General features: G+C 35.6%; 1 protein-coding gene across 18 annotated transcripts in view; it reads right to left on the bottom strand.

Annotated features, from left to right (window-relative positions):
- The window catches only part of eif4g3b (eukaryotic translation initiation factor 4 gamma, 3b), a 47,768-nt gene that overhangs the window by 19,518 nt on the left and 9,982 nt on the right, over positions 1-18,268 (bottom strand). For 7 of the 18 annotated variants that reach the window (XM_051879449.1, XM_051879454.1, XM_051879446.1 and 4 more), the window contains exons 3-9: positions 16,452-16,628; positions 10,124-10,216; positions 9,787-9,819; positions 7,540-7,560; positions 2,255-2,434; positions 1,924-2,041; positions 1,015-1,121 (exon numbers count right to left, since the gene is read on the bottom strand). In XM_051879449.1, the coding sequence (XP_051735409.1) occupies positions 1,015-1,121; positions 1,924-2,041; positions 2,255-2,434; positions 7,540-7,560; positions 9,787-9,819; positions 10,124-10,216; positions 16,452-16,628 (729 nt within the window). The remainder of the gene's footprint in view (positions 1-1,014; positions 1,122-1,923; positions 2,042-2,254; positions 2,435-7,539; positions 7,561-9,786; positions 9,820-10,123; positions 10,217-16,451; positions 16,629-18,268) is intronic. The other 11 variants (XM_051879458.1, XM_051879456.1, XM_051879460.1 and 8 more) reach the window with 6 other exon arrangements.

Below are 18,268 nucleotides of genomic sequence, written 5' to 3' on the forward strand. Positions count from 1 at the left end.
AAAGCACCAGAAGCATCATGTACAATATAATTCCTGTTCAGCATTACCCAAGCCTGATTAATAGGGTTGGGAATCGAAAATAAATTCCAATTCTGAAATCGGATACTTCTTATAAAATTAAAATTTCGATTCCGCTTATCGATTCCTGTGTGTGCATTGTAATGTGGTTTAAACCATTCAAGCACAAGAAGACATGAAAGAGAACTCAATTCAACACTTGTGCACTGTTTTCTGTGCTGGGCATATCCAGAGCGAGCGCACAAAAAGCCGCCTCTCACATAGTGCACTAATACTGAATTGAGTTCTCTTTTACATCTTCTTGCGCTTGAATGGACAAATAAAAACAAGATTATGTCAAAATATCCCCATAAACACAGCCAGTAATATCTTAAGTGAACTATAACAGTTGAGAAAGAAAATACATGTATAACAGTATACTGGATCCGTGCATTGGGTCTTAGAGTGACAGCAGCCTAATAAACCTGCTGCTGTCTGTGTCATTACTGAAAAGAATAAGAAAATCTCTCACTGATCTTGACTGAATAATTTTTGTAACTTTGAGGATTAATCTATATTTTATTTATAAAAAGAAAAACACGCAGTGTTATTTTTACATTTGATTTAAATTTCTGAACTTTGTTCAGTTGGATTTTTTTTGTGCTATTGCTAATTTGCTTATTTGTTCTTATTGTATTACTGACTGTATACTTGTCTTTAAAAATGCTTGAAATTTATATTAGTCTAAGATTTTTGTTCATGGTATTCAGCTACAGAATGTTTTTCAAAAATACAGAATAAATGTTTGATATCTAAATGTTTGACTTTTCTTTTTTTACCATATTGGAATCTAAACTGGGAATCAATTAGAACCCAACCCTACTGGTTAATTATCTATGAATTAAACCTGAACCTATTACGTTTTTTAATACTAATTTCCTCAAAGCATTATGGGGACATTCCAATTTAAATACTGCTATAAAGATGACACAGAATAAATAGTTCATGTACACTCACTGTTTTCTTTTCCCTCTTAGCAGGTGGAGGTTGTTGTGGTGTAGGCATTATGATGGGTGTAGATGGTGTGTACATGGGCTGCCCAGGATAGTAGGGAGGTCCTGCTGCTTACAAACCGTACAATAAGTTCCATATTAAAGACTCGCTCAGACCAGATTTGATGCAACTAAACTATGATTCTGTTGATCACGCCTTTGATTAATCGATTAATGAGATAAAAAAAAGCTACATTTTATTTTCTGAATATACTGAAAAAATATTTTCAGTGTTTTGCCCAATGTTCTTCTTCAAGCAGTATGCAAATTAATGTAAATCCTTTATGTTGGCTATGCTATGCACTTGTGCAAAAAACAAAACAAAAAACAAACTTAAAATATAAAACCTTTTTCAATTAATTATATAACTTTGAATATATATATATATATATATATATAGTAAAAATGTATAAAACAAAAAACAGTTTGAAATGTGATAATTTCCTCCAAACAGTATGCCAACTGAAGGCTATGAATATAATATGTGTAGACTATGCTATACATTGTGTGCAAAAAAGAATTTAAAATATAAAAACTACTATATAATAATGAAATTTGATAATGAAATCTACTGTTGACTCTTTTGTCACTATCGATTAGTTGTTGCAGCCCTAGAGTAAACAACATAGAAGTATACAATGTAGAAGTATACATGTTTCGAAACTAAACAAACCAAAACCAAATTAATGACAAACCATCACATAAAGATAGTTCATCTTAAAATCTTGTTTTTATTCTAAAAATTCAGACTTACAAGATTAAAACCGTAAACAGCAAATCAATGCAAGTCAGCAGACCGCATGAGAAAGTCAACAGTAACCCACAGGTATTTGTAAGCTGGCAGACAGGAAGGGGATGAGGGTGCTAAACTCACCATAAGGTGCAGGGAAGTCCCCTGGACTGGGTCCAGCATAGAAGGTACTGGGTCCAGTGGGCTGGACTGAGTACTGTTGAGGAGGAGGCCCTACATACTGAGGAGGACTGTGACGGTACTGTAGAATCACACAACAAACAAATTAGTGAAAATTATATTTATAACTGCAAGCAACACATCAACCTGAGACAAACTGATAATCTGTAATCAAATTTTTACATAAACATCACAACAAACACAGTCTAGCACATCAAAATAACCTGATGTAAACACATGGTCCAGATATAGTAAGTGTGCTGTGATTTGTGTCTGCAGTCTTGTGCTGTCTGACCTGAGGGATGTAGTACTGCGCTGTCTGTGGGGAATGGAAGGGCATGGGAGCCATGGTCATCATGATGGGCTGATTGGGGGAATAGACCGCTGCCGTGGGGGTCTGAGATGTGGGCCGAATGGAAGGGTTGTTGCTTGGAATGGTGGGCCGGGCCGTTTGCATCTGCGCCCTCTGGAAAAACTGTGAGGAAAAAGACAGGAGAGATCAGTTATGTGGCTCACCTTTGGCAAACTGATACATATAACGTTTCAGCCATGTAATATGTCTAAGATGGCATCTAAAGAAGTCTGCTGAATAAGTAAACACATTTCTGTACAACTATTTATATAAACACATGCAAGAAACAAAGACAAAACATGTCATTCTAAGTAGCATGCAATATAGAGATAGGTACTATCTGATGATAAACACTTGTCTTCATAATAGATCATGCATGTATGAATCACAGTAGAATGTTTGTGCCTTTTCTTTTCAACTCCAAATATAACCAGTAAATTAAAGTGCTTATTTATAATACCATGAAGAGAACTTTCTATTAATAAATTTCTCAAATAGACCTGTTGACTCCAGCATCTCATACTTGTGACTACACATGTACAAACGCCAAACAACAACAGAATCATCAAATTTCATCCAAACTGAAAACTGGTTTCCCACTGAATCAGTGTATTAACTGTTGCAGAAATGTGTGAGTCATAAGGACCACGTAAACACCGCGGCTAAATACAGGTGTCACTCCTATTCTGTGAGCTTGCTTAATTATGTTTTGTACACAAAGGCAGCAGTGTTACATTTTACAGGAAAAGTGACAACCACATTTGAAAAATTATCATGTGTGTTTGTGTACGGAGTCACTCTAGAAAATGCAGTTTGGTTGCACCTTGTAAGTGTAAGTTAACCTGTTTTAGCTATTTCTGATTAAAAAAAAAAAAAAAAAAAAAAAAAAAAACACTTTTAAAAAGTTTGGGGTCAGTAAGATTTTTGTTTGAAGAAATTAATATTTTTATTCAGCAAGGACACATTTAATTGATCAAATGTGTCAGTAAAGATATTTGTAACTATACAAAAGATTACTTTTGCGAATGAATGCTGTTTTTTTAAACTTTCTATTCATCAAAGTATCCTGGAAATAAATATTGTTTTTTACAAAATTATTAAGCAGCAAAACTATTTTCAACACTGATAATAAGAAATATTACTTGAGTAGCAAATCAGCATATTAGAATGATTTCTGAAGGATCATATGACACTGAAGACTGGAGTAATGATGCCGAAAATTCAGTTTTGCCATCAAAGGAATAAATTTAAAAAGTCATTTAAAATTGTAATAATATTAACCATGAGACCATGATATATTTGTAGCCATGAGCCAAATTGTTTCTTTATGATTATCATGCAATATATTGACATATAAGGTAACAGCATTTGCAGTCATTTCACTTGAGATTTACTTAAAGAAAAAAGATTCCAAATAAAAAGGTTCAAGGCATTTACCATGTCTGAATCAGCCTAACCTAGAGTACAGTTAATTATGATAAGGATTTTGATTACTAAAGCAGGTGGGAGGAGCCTGTCACAGGTAAACAGTCTTGTGCTCTCACACAGCAATTCGACACTGTGGGTGTGGCCAATAGAGCTGAGTCAGCATGTTGCTCTTGAAACACAGACGGTAGCTGTACTATCTGCAGATACATTATTACTCTAACTGTCACCAATGATTAGGAGCCAGCAGCTCTGTTCCAAAACCTACACAGGCAGCATTTTAAGGCATCACACATCGGCACTAGGGCTGGGCATTGACATGAATTTCACGATTCAATTCGATTTGATTTCAATTCACAAGCTTGCGATTCAATACGATTTCAATTAGATTCAAATGCTTCCTTTGAACTGAAGGCGCTGTATGATCTGTTGTGCCATTTTAAAGAGCACCAAAATGGTATTTATTGTTTAAATTTCATAATAAAATTGACAGAATTTGAAAGCTGAGACGTTTCATATCAGAAGTGACAAAGCACAAAACTTATTGTGATTTATTAGATGGGAGGAGCACTACAAAGTTTTGTTCATTTATCAGCTGAAAACAGTATAGACTGAAAGATCTAAGAATTGATTTAAGAATCGATATTGGTTCTTCAAAATGAGAATCAACTAAAATCGAGAAATCAATATTTTTCAGCCAGCCCTAATAGGCACTTCCAATGCAAATGCTGTTCCAAATAGGTAGGCATCATGATTATGCCTTTTAAGATACCTTCTTTTGGCAAAGTATCACATGCAAACATCAAAGAGAAGGCACTGTGACAAGCTCAATGAGATATTTCCTGCCAATATGACAGATAAACCCAGAGAAATGTCAAATATACATATACATATATATATATATATATATATATATATATATATATATATATATATATATAATCTATTCAAAAGAAAAAATTGTGATGCACCGCATTTTCCTTTCAGTTTAGTGAAAAGACTGTAAAAGAGGACGAAACAAGCCATAACTTAAGAACTTTCATAAGTTTAAACATAATAATTTGCCTCTAAAAGCTTTGTCCACAATTTTGATGGCTTTTTAAAACTAAATTTCAATCCCTGGCCTGAAACTACTTTTAACATAGTAGTTCTGCGGTCCAAGGCAATGTGGTCTTTCCATTTTGTTCAACAGAATGAGTTCCTGACAGTTTCAACGCCACATCACATTATTAAGTTAACATTATGAGCCTAGAGATTATTTTAATATCACTCTGCTAAGCGGCTTATTTTTTAAAAACATAAATTGTAAGGACAAAGTGGGGCAGATCTTCTTCAGGCAGGATGACTGTTTTATCATGTACAGGGACAATGATGCTTTTAATGATAAGACTGAAAGCTGTTTTAATCAAATGATACTATCCAGTTTTAGACAACAACAATGCACTAATGCAATACTCTTTCATTACATCACTGAAATACTTCATTTATTGTTAGAATATGGTTAATGAAACATTGGTTATTAGGTCATGAGTGACAGTTTGTAATTCACAAGTTTATGGTTCACAAATAATACCTGCTTAAACTAAAGTGTCAACTTCAGGATCTACAGAGCCATAAGTCAAAAGCTGAACTACTGTAATGTTTCACATGTACTGGAGAACATGAACAAAGTGGGCATCCTCTTTGACAAAAGAATTACTCATAGTTTTTGACACTTCTGGGGATTTGTGGAGATACTTGGCCATGTTAAAGGATTAATTGCTTCTTCCGCACTGGTGAACTGAAAGTAGGTGCTTTTTTTTTGGTCAATATTTTGTAGTGCCATATTTTGTTTTTGTCCATTTTACACTGACTGAAAAGGCATATAATTCTGCACTCTTCACTTTATGATAATATGTAAAATGACCAAAAAGCAACTGACCAAACTAAACCAAAAAATTTTTCAAATGTATGAACATTAATTTAAACATATCAAACAATTAACAAAAAAACAATTAACAATCCTGGTCCTGGAGTACCCCCAACACTGCACATTTGTGAAGCCTTTCTTACCTAACACACATATTTGAGGTCTTGGAGACTTTACTAATGAGCTTATGGGTTGAATCAGGTGTGTTTAATTAGGGAGACATCTAGGCTATGTCTACACTAATCCGGATATATTTGAAAACTGAGTTTTCGTTTCAAAACACTCTCTATCCACACTAGTTTTTTTCAAGCATTTTCCAAAAGTTACTTGTCCATACTGTAATGTCAGAAAACGTCAGAAAACATACTGTGAATGCGTAAAACATAAAAGCTCACTGAGATGATATCGAGAGACCATAAATAATAAAGTTCTCTTGCTATTCTTCTGGCACAATCACTTTATTAGCAAAATATCTCACCACTTACTGGTGCGTTTAAGTCACACTCAATCGCCACTCCATGTATGGTCCAAAACCCAAGTGCCCTCATGTTTTGCCACAGGACAGCAATTGCGAGCAAATTTTCTGGCATCTTTGCAGGAATGTAATATGAAGATTGTACAACATATTGTAACATATTTGGCAAACTGTGACAGTAAACAGCACATAGGAGGCACATACTGGTATACACAGATATCTACCTGAACAATATGCATCAAATGACCAAACATACATCCATAGTTTTCAAATACCTCCGTTTTCACCATCCGCACTACAATGTGAAAACAGCATTTTCAAATTTATCCATTTGAGAGAGCGTCTTCAAAAAGCTCTGTTTTTACCGGACAAAAACGCTGTCTCAGTCTAGACAGAAGGCCAAAACGTAGAGAAACAGACACGTTTTCAAATGTATCCGTATTAGTGTAGATGTAGCCCTAAACTGTGTATTGCTGGGGGTTTTCCAGCACCAGGATTGGGTACCACTGCGTTATGAAAACCTTAGTTACACATTTGTGTTTTAATATACACTACCATTCAAATGTTTGTCGTTAGTAAGATTTTCATCAAAGAATCAAATTATCATGCTTGACACAAAATATTTAAGCACTACAACTTTTTTTTAACATTTGCATTCAACATTGACAATAAGATATGTTTCTTGAGCACCAAATCAGCATATTAGAATGATTTCTGAAGGATCATGTGACACTGAAGACTGGAGTAATGATGCTGAAAATTCAGCTTTGTCATCACAGAAATACCTCACAATTTCAAATATATTAAGAGTACAAGCACAAGCAGATCAATCCTCAACATACTGGGTCAATTTGTTCTACATTTTTTCATTGTTGCAGTGTTATTTTTCTCATTGCACTTTCATCAGTCATGTTTTAATTAAAACAATTTAAAAACATCTTTTTTTACTAGTGTTCATGATCATTGGTGCAATAAAAAAAAATCCACATTTGTCAATAATTACGACATTAATGGTTAGGAATCAATGTCTAACAGCTGAACAACAGCATGAAAATCTTCCGATAACAGACACACAGAGTCTCAATGTCTGCATTTTAGCAGTAATGTTTCCAAGAGCATTACAACATTGCAGAGCAGAGAATCCACCCGTCGACAAGCAGTTCCAAAAGGAAGCAATCGATGCATACAGAAACATGCAAACCTAATATAAAATAAAAATACAGCAAGCACTTTCAAAAAGCCCAACCCATCAGACCAACATGAACATATAGAGAGGCGATGTAAACTGAAATGGAGGATTCTGCCGTCTTTGGGGTGTGTAGCTGCAGTGCAGTTGACTGGGCAGGGAAGCAGTAAGATGATGTTGAGAGAGAAACAGAGGACTTCATGCCATGCATTTTCCTCAAGACTGCAAATTACCTGAATGGGTCTGAATCCTCCCTTGAATATTGAAGCAGGAAGCAGGAAAGAGAGAGAAGCTAATGGGATAATGCACTAATTGGTATGGAGGGATAGAGAGAGACTAACACACACACTTAAGGAGAGATCTGCAATACAGAGCATGCAAAGAGCCTTTCCTTCAGGGAAAGCCATTTACAAAACAAGAGGGCACTATGCTCTGCTTTTTAGGTAGCCAAGTGACATCATCTTTATGTGGCAACACACAAGAAACAGGACCTGAAATCCACTAACGCTCACAGACGCTCACAATGAACTGAAAAAAAGAGATGGAACAGAGAGTCTTGAACAGAAACAAGTTCCTGTGACAATATTTAAAGAGACAGTAGTTCAAATCTCACTGTAGGTGCGATGAATCACAGGATAATTCAGAGAAGGAAACACACACCCAGATGAAGACACATAGTGATAGTGTTAAATGCAATTGATGATTTTGTTAAAAAATATAAATGCAGAATTAAATAAAAATGTATAATTCTGAAAAAAAAAAAAAAATGGTTACACTTTATTTTAGGGTTAAGATTAGGGATTGGTTTTGGGTTAATTGCATGCAACTATGCATAATTTACAGTTATTACTATGGTAACTACATATAACGTACGTAACAAGGACAAGGTAAAATAAAGAATTACCTAAATAAATATATACAATTAAAAACAGCATAAGCAATATAAATATTATATTATTATATAAATATTATAATATATTGTATGAACTATTATTGTAAAAATCACAGGGGGTACTTCAAGTAAACGATTAAATGGTCATAGTTGGGATTCCATGTATTATTATACAGTGAATGTGCACTTGTTTAGCCTAAATTATGACCTTAACTAAATATTTAAATGGCCTTTAAGGTCCTATGTCAATTAAAAGGTCATTACTTTGTCAACTTTTGATAATTTTCAAAAGGTCACATTTTCAGGCAGAATTACACATCCAATATTTCCCAGTAATCTTCAAAGTACAACAAATCACACAAACAATTCTGAACTGCATATACTGCTGAACAGTTTGATCCTAGTCGTTTATTTTTGAATGTGTGTTTCTGTCTGTGTGTGTCATGACTGCTCTAAGAGCCAGACAGGGTGATCCCTGAATGCAGTAGATCATGTAGCAAGTCAAGCTCACAATGGACTACAGACTAGATCTACTATCTACACCTGGCTATTACTTCTGAACAAAAGGATTCACTCGTTTGAGCTACAGCCTAAACTCACCGTAGTAAACACATCCTGTAATACACTAAGCACACTACAAGACTGCAGTCTGATACCATTTGATGGTTTAAAGGTACAGTTCACCATCATTTATACATTCTTGTGTTGTTCCAAACCTGTATGACTTTCTTCTACGACAGATTGCTGCATCTTTCTTGCTGTTTTACCTGCCTCAGACAAATTGCTGTCTGACTAACTGGATCACAAGATACTGCATATTTGACAGAATCAATAACAAAATTTAAAATTCAGTAAAACGTCACAATGACCATGATGGATCAACGTTTTCATAATCAATTACTGGTGTCACTTCTAAGCCAACTAATTGTGTGTCATTAAAGGGACAGTGACCTCAAAAAGTTACATTTTGTCATTATTTAATCACCTTCATGTTGTTTCAAACCTGTATGTATTCCTTCCTATTAAGAAACACGATTTTAAAGAGCTTTGGACCCCATTGAAAAAAAAAAAAAAAACCCACTGAGAATAATGACAGTTTTTATTTTTGGGTGAACTATCACTTTAAATGAATGCAGGTTGAATTCAGTGTTTGTTTGCTATTAAACTTACAGGCCTCAGGAAGCTTCTAAGGGGCTCCATAAATGTCAAAAAATGATTTAAATGTAGTTATATTGACATAATCTTAATTAAAATGCACTAAAAATAAAGATGTACATCAAACTGATGTCAAATTTTTACGTTTATATCTTTTTATAATTTTTTTTTATCACCAGGGGTATCAGCTTAGATAGGAGGGCCTTCAAATTTTGTCTTGAAGTCAAAAAGCTGCCATAGCAGACATTACTGAGGCCCCATTGTCAAAGGGCCCGTGACAAATTTCTAGTTCTCGGTCCTGAATGCAGTGGAGCTGTAAACAATCTCTCTGAATGATCGCAATGAACCGGATCAATGTGTTACATTAGTCTAAGAAACACAATATAAAGCTTTTGAGATGTGTGAAAGAAGTCCATGCGTATGCGTACATTACCTGGTGATGGGTAGGACGAGGCCCAGTGGCAAACTGATTGAAGGCAAAGAGTGGCATGGCAGAGGGAGGGAATCAGAGAGAAAGAAAGAAGCGAGAGGTAAGAATGATCACCCACAAACACATAAACCACAAGCTGTGCATGGCATATGCAGCGTACATCCAGAGAGGAAGTAATGACGCAAGGCATGTTATATGTACCATATAAACACAGCACCAACTGATCATCACAAACTGCACTATAAACAACAGCACAGCGCTTAGCAGAAAGGGAGCATTTCTAACAGAAGTCTAATTTGAAAAGATTACATGTTATCATGATGAAGTCACGGACACTCACCGGGCGGCTCTGAGGCTGTGCGTTCATTGGCTGGGTTGGTGGAGAGTAGACCAGAGGGGTTGTGCCGGCATTCTGCCCCTGTGTGTACGGAGACTGCGGAGTCACGGGGTCCCAGAGAGGTCGAGGAGGAACGACCACCGGCAGAGGAGGAGAAACAGCAGTTAGGATGGATTTGAGTATTACCCTCTCTGATAAAATCCCTACAGCTGAGTGAGCGTGTGCTGTGTGAGTGTGGGTGACAGAGTGAATGTGTCCACTCCCTGCCGCTGCAAACACTGCGGTCTGCTGACACTGACAAATCTGCCATCTCCTCAATGCTGCCTTCAAGGCAGAGAAAAGGAGAGAGAAACAGAGGCGTAGTCCTGAGCAGACGTGAGTGGGCGCAAACAGAGCATTTGTGTGCCACAGGGTTCGGACTATATTGAACTATACAGGATGGCAGAACAGAGCTTTAGATGCTTTAATTCAAATCAACTTACAGTACATTTATTTTGCTGTCAGTCTACCTTGCTTAAGGGTAGAACATTGATGGCTCATGGGTCATCCAGAGTAAGGTTTTAAACTTAAAACTTTTTGGTTTTCCTGAAAGAATCCAAAGATGATTGGCTGGCTGACAGCAATATATAAAGGGGTATAACAGTACATGTATTTGTCCCTGATCCGTGCAGTTAGACGACGAATACAGTCAGTCACAGGTGATCCACACTCCAAACCAGAAGCGGGCGCGTGCAGTAATGCAACGCTGTTTGCTAACCGCCACAACAGGAAAAAGTGCAGAAGAAGAACAGACGATCTAGGTATGCCTGTAATCTCTCAAACAGTATTTCAACTGCGGAAAGACATCAATAAAACAGTTTGAGAATAATATCTCACATAGCATTACATTTACCTCAGGCAAGTCATTTAATGTCCACAGCAGTTAGTTCACGGGAGAAATTAACTCTACAGTAGGGCTGTAACTTACGATTATTTTGGTAATCGAGTAATCCAACAATTATTTTGACGATTAATCGAGTATAATTTTTTGTGGTAATAAAAATAGACCTAAGCAAACGATAGCCTTTATAATAACAATGAGGCGATAATATTTGGTTCAAATAAAGTATCAAAAGCAAGTAAGTATTGTTTTATGGAACAACACTGTGAAAATACATAATATACATAATATAAACAACCATCTTATGCACATTATATATTATAGCAAATGCCTACAGAGGGCGCCAACGGCCTGGTGATTGTTGTTGTTAAACTTTACAGCAGATCCTCGTTTAATATTGGCCAAACAACATTTAATTAAAATGTTCACTTAATCTTTAATATTTGATTACTTGTTTATGATATAGAAATGCTACAGCTACTGTAATTTCTTGAACAAGAATATGTGGACATCAAAACATGCAAATATTAAACTTTTATTTTGAAATCCCACAAATAGTTCCATATTTAGAAACATAGGCTCAGTATTGTATGTACAGTATTGTACAGTATTCTCCTGTGCTGGCGCAGGTTTTTAAATGAATTACCTTACAAATCTGATGAAATGCCACACATTGCATTCATGAACATTATAAGCAACCCAAACTCACAGCATATGCAGAGATGGAGTTTGAGACATGCTCCACACATGTAAATGATAACAGTTCATCTGGAGCAACATTTACTGTGAAGGGAGCCGCTCTGAGGCGCACATAATTAAGGCTCATATATTAAACGTGCAGGGCATATATTTATTTAATTGAACTGCAGCCTTTGTGTATTCACAATAGCACTATGCTATAATGTGGTTTTTAAATGGTTTTAATACACTGTGCAGTCTTAGAAAACTGTCTAATAATGCAGTTCATGAATTCTCATCTGTGGAGTGTGGCACTTCCGGTACTTTGCCGGTTACTGAACACAGGTAAATTGCAATTGAGGATTTTTTTTAAAATCGAGTACTCAAATTTAATCAAGGAATCATGACAGCCCTACTCTAGAGGGGAACATTTCACTAAATATAAGCACTATATTAGCTTATGAATTCATTATATTTACTTTACCTGTTAGTAATCTCTTAATTATTTAATATGTTTAAATAAATTTGTTGTGAAAATAATTTATGACAGTAACTGTGTAAATTATTATATTTAAAAAATGAATTGGAGTAAAAAAAATGTGAAAAATATATATATTTTTTAAATTAGATTTAGAAGTTAATGCAAAACCAGCTCTATGTGCAATTTACATGTTTTTTTGAGTGTTGATTATTATATCTAAAAATAAATGGCAATGAATTTAATAGTTTGGGCTCTGTCGGTAATTGTAACCTTTAATATTATAGTAATGTGCAAGAAAGGGCTCCCTGTATATAGTTTATAGCATTAGCAGAGATAGATATTTTTTTTTTATCCTTAAGAAAATGTTAATTATAATTTAATTTATTGAAACAGAGAGAAACAATTTGTTCAATAAACCACTGTTTAATAAAAAAAAAAAAAAAACCTGCTGTACCGAACCCATACCGAACTGTGACTTCAGTACCGAGGTACGTACCGAACCGTCATGTTTGTGTACCGTTACACACCTACTCAATATTCAATAAGTCACATCGGGGCACAAAAAACTTGATCGGGACACCCCAAATGGTAGTGCAAGTTAATTCAATAACCTCTCTTGCAGATCCATTGAAAGATTTGGTGATTTGATTCTGCCAATAACACAGGAGTCTTTTAAAGACTTTAAAGTCTTTTAAAAAAGAGACTGCTCATTCATTCATGAATCAGACTACACAGATCAAGCTGTATGTTTGTTTTTGCATGCAGTCAGAACAATTCTTCATTGCATTCATTGATTCTATCATGACAAGATTTAATGCTTAGCATCTCTAGCTTCAATTATAAGCGTCAGACTCTGTGCTAAGCACTGCTACGTCACAACAAACCTCTACATGGAGACGAGATGTGATTGCTATTATTCCACCTTTTGAGTGCTGCATGCCTGAACTCCAGAAGCAGTTCCACCCACATGGTAGAAAAAATGACCCATGTTCATTTTTCGATACCCACCAGCTACAAAATCTATTAGGTGTAAATCTCTATTCACCTTTGACATCCACAAACCTCACCGATTCTTCCTCTGCATTCACATGCACATGTTTTGATTGAGGAAAGAGTAGAAGGGTAATTAAGGTTTAGGCTCTGGAGCACTCTTAGCCTATTAATAGGCGGGTGTGCTGGCAGTACGGTGCAGGCGTGGAGTGGGAATGTGAGCGCTGGTCTCAGACAGATAACAAGCTTGAGAACAGCTGAGTCACCCTGACAGACTTTCTATTCCTGTGGCAGAGTGAACCGGGCACAACGTGCATGTCGGCTGTGTGCGTGTTTGCGTGACAGGGCAAGAGTTTGGCGGACCTCTGTACACCCACAGACACTGGTAATCAGCATATTTACGCCATGACAAACAAGTAATAACTTCCCCACAGGCTAATTATGATAGAGACCATCCGGCATACCCAGATAAGTTGGGTCTCTATCAAATGTCAACAATTCAGACCAACATCACAGCAGAGAGAGGAGTCTAGCAAACTGGGAAGATTATATGTCAAACATCTTATTAGTTCGCCAGCTTTATTTAATCATCGCAGTAAGACGCACTGCTTTCTGTTTGACAGCCAGCACAGCAGGTTCCCAAAGATTATGTAAACTTACAATCCTATCTGCTCAGGTCTCACAGATTTTCGTGGAGTGCAAAAAAGCGATCAAATCCGCCTTAACTCAAGGAAACACACTGTCCTGTCTAAGAAATCAATGTTTTTACAGATCAGAAACGATTTACACACAGAAATCAATGATTTATATCATGTTTCATAGGAAATCTTCAACATCTGCACCCAGTTATCTGAAATACCTTCCTACTGACCTCTAAAGATCCTTTAAATGTGTGTAATGTATCTGTGAGAAACAAGACAGCTAAACAGTGATGTGTTGAATAATGGTGGCAGGCATTAGGGCTGGGCAAAATAGTTAAAATTTGATTTATTTTCAGCCTTTTGGCAGCATTCATTATATACCACAATATTTATGTATTCGCTTCAAACTGGCTTAAATAGTGATTTTTTTTTTTTTTTTAATCAATGAACCCATTAATTTGACCAAATACCACCTAAAAAAATTCAAAGTAGATTTAAAATGTTTTGCAAACACTTGTAAGGCACAAGTAACCCTGACTAATATTTTGACTCAAAGGGTTAGTTCACCAAAAATTCTGTCACCAATTGTTATATGATAAACAGATTTTATTTAGACTTATTTATGTATGAACACTGATCAATGCAAATACACAGAGCACATCAAATATGGTAAACAGAAGCTCAACCGTACTAGCTCAAATCATATAAAACGATCATGTCGTCTCAGAATACTTGGATTAAAGACCTCAAGTCAAATGGTTTTTGTTTTTTTTACAATGTCTTTATGAAATGTTTGAAATGTCAAAGTTTTGGTAAAATGGACTTTTAAAGGGGTCATGAATTGAGAAATCAACTTTTCCTTGAGCTTTTGATATATAAGAGGTCATCATACTACAAAAATATCTTGTAAGTTTCAGAACTGAAAACTTCCTTGTTAGTCCAATAAAAGCTTTTATTGACCCCAGGCCCACTGCTTTCATGCGCTCAACAACATGTCTGTGATCGGCTACAATGTTCATCACTGCAACCTTTAATGCCACGATCTAAATATTATTAGAAAAATAAACATTAAGTAATAAAATAGTAACAAATAATCAAATTATGAGTAATAGCAAAAATAAATACAACAGAACAAACATATAAATGAAATAAACAGTGCTTTTCAAGTTTTTCATGTAGGTTTAAACAGGAGATTTTCAGGTACAGAAATTGTAATCTAATGTATAATTATATAACTATAGATTAAACTTTATTAAAGTTGGATCAGTCAAGAGCAGTTACAGATGCATAAATAATGTTTTGAAATGTTGAAAATATAAAACATGAAATACTGTTATTTGAAATCATTTTAAAAATGAAAAGACACTTTAAACGTGAAATTAAACCCGCCAGTAGGTGGCAGCAAGTCCCTGTTAATGAGCGAGTCATTGAGATTCATGATTCATTCAAACGGCTGATTCATTCAGGAAGTGTTGCTCAGAGACACAAAACAATGCTGTGTAGACTTTGGAACTATTTTCGAAGGCGAAATAGAGCGAAACAGGCATTTTGGTGTCTAAAATGTAAGTCACTTGATATCAAGTTCTTGTTCATTAAACTTTATGCTGTATAAAATCAATATCACATTTGTAATCGTGCTAAAAAATATTTGTAGAAAAATGGCACTCTTTGTTTAATATTGGTTAACAATGTTAAATTATATAAATATGAAAGATATACAGGGTCATTTTTGCCCCTTATCTTGAATTCTGATGCATTATAAATGCATTTTAATAGACTAAATCACGCAGTGAAATCGTGTACTCTAAATATGCACACGCACTAGTCTAACCTACTAGACTACATCACTTAGTGCATGCGTGCACTCAATAGGTGTGTTTTTGTGAAAAGTGAGGGACATACTCGATAATTTCAGATCGTTAAATCAACAATTACGATATCATAGAGGATATAGCACACCCTACAGCTCTGGCCCGATCGGGCAAGTGACAGTTCTGCCTACTGTCCCGAGCGTCGTTCACACTGGCCCCGGGCCATCGGGCAGTCCTTATTGTCGAGCCCTGATGATTAGTTAACCTTGAGAGTTGTAATAGTACAAACATGCTAAAAGTTTTCGAGACAGTAATACTTAGCTATTTCATATGCAAAGATGTTAGCCAATCACAGCAGTGGGAGTTTACACCGCAGACACGCTCCTTTAAACAGTGCGTTCAAATCAGAGGACTAAAATCAGGGTAGGAAAAATGCCTTTTATTTCAAAATTATGACAATTTTTGATGTAAAAAGCATACTAACATTACAAGTGCACCATAGGAAACATAAAATAATAAAACAATGCAGTTCATGACCCCTTTAATGGAGGGACAAAAATCTCTCAGGTTTCAATAAAAACAGTTTCACTTCTGTTTAGAAGACGAATCAAAGTCTAATGGGTTTAGAACGACATGAGGGTGAGAAAATGACAGTATTTTCATTTTCATGTTTCATTTAGTGAACTCTCCCTTTAAAAACGTAACATTAAAACTGCAATAAAATCTTTGCAGCGAGTATTCAGAATGTTGCTTACATTTATTTATATTTTATTAATATTACAAATATTCAATATATTGCCCAGCCCTACCAAGCATACAAACACTCAGGCAGTTGTGCGGGTGCACTCACCCCTCCTCCTGCCTCCCAGCCTTTAGGATGACCATACAGATGCGCAGAGAATAGTGTTGGAACTGATACCTGAGAGAGTCCAGGGGAGGAGGCGTGACCCGGCGGTGTGGCCGCTAGGTTAGGGTGTCCCTTGCTGATTTCATGTGCTGTATATGGGGGGCCAGGGGGTCTCTGTACCTGAGAAAACAAAGCAATAACTGTCAACACCCTAGAGTCAGTCAAAACAAGCATTGCTGTTTTTAAAGTAAACATGAAATGACATTCATAAACCCATTTCATTTCAGTAACATGACAGGTTATCAAATAAAACAATATACAATGAGAAGAAAGAAAGAAAAAAGTGGGGGGGGGGCGGGGCATTGGAACTGTTTGGATTGAAAATACCAGAAGGAACCTAAAACTTATATTAGAGGATTAGTTCTCTCCTGTAACCCCACATTTGAGGAGGCTTTGTGACCAGGAAGTCTGAAGGTCAAAGTTCACCCTCAACAGCAATGCAACACAAAGTCCCTTTAAGACAAGTTATTTCACTCGACAGCCATCTTTGAAATCCCTCTCGGGCAGCTTTTTCAGTCATGCAAGAACAGCTCCTATCTCTCTGGGGAAACATCAAATTCTCCACAGCTGTTCACCAAGCTAACGATTAAATTTCATATTTGAAATCACCAATGAAATCTGACAACAATTGTGTCACAAATGTGGTTTCTTATGTTAAAATAGCATTACTAAAAGTTTATTTTTCAGGCCGGACCAGCCAATGCGCATGTGCGTCTCAGAAAATTGACTGTTTCTATAGCAACCGGAGCTCTTGCGATGACACAATGACTTTATCAATCAGTGATTGGCTCTTATTTAGAAGGCGGGAATTATTCCGCCATATTGCGAGTCGCACTTTCTCCCATTCATAGTAAAATGAGTGCATCGTCTTTCTATACATAAAGTCTTTGTTGCGACGTCTCCCTTAGAGAATGTTCATTTTTCAAACTGATATTTATTTGCTATTGTCATAACTTTCTGTAAATTAATGTGTACCACAATTTAATAATTTTGATTTTAAGAGAAGCGATGTTATTGTTCGAAAGTTTAGGGTTGGTAAGATTTTTTTAACATGTTTTAGATTTTTTAAGAAGTCTCTTATATTCACCAAGGCCGCATTTATTTGATCAAAAATAATGTAATGCTGTAAAATATTAATTTTAAATAACTCTTCTCTAATATATTTTAAAATGTAATTTATTCCTGTGATGTCAAAGCTGAATTTTCAGCATCATCACTCCAGTCTTCAGTGTCACATGATCCTTCAGAAATCATTCTAATATGCTGATTTGGTGCTCAAGAAACATTTCTTATCATTATTAATATTGAAAACAGTTTTGCTGCTTAATATTTTTGTGGAAACCATGATACATTTTTTAAAGATTCTTTGACGAATACAAAGGTCAAAAGAACAGCATTTATTTGAAACAGAAATCTTTTGTAACATTATGTCTTTACTGTCAGTTTTGATCAATAAAATGTGTCCCAAAAGTATTATTTCTTTGAAGGTTACTTTAAAACTTCAGAACAATAGTGTATATTAGCTGCAACATTAACCCAAAACAAATCAATAGCTATTTGGTTAACATTATTTTACATTATGTTGATTTTGACGCCATAGTCCAAGGCAGCTTTCTTCATGGTCACTGATGAATTAACTATGAACAAAGCCCAAATAATGTTAAACAATAGAAAGTAAGCTTTATTCCTGTGTACTGTAGACTAGATCTTGTAGTCTGATTTTTTCTACAAGCACGCTCTGCTTACATGTAGATAGCAAT

The sequence above is a fragment of the Ctenopharyngodon idella genome, chromosome 22 (assembly GCF_019924925.1).
Source record: "Ctenopharyngodon idella isolate HZGC_01 chromosome 22, HZGC01, whole genome shotgun sequence".
Classification (NCBI taxonomy): Eukaryota; Metazoa; Chordata; class Actinopteri; order Cypriniformes; family Xenocyprididae; genus Ctenopharyngodon; species Ctenopharyngodon idella.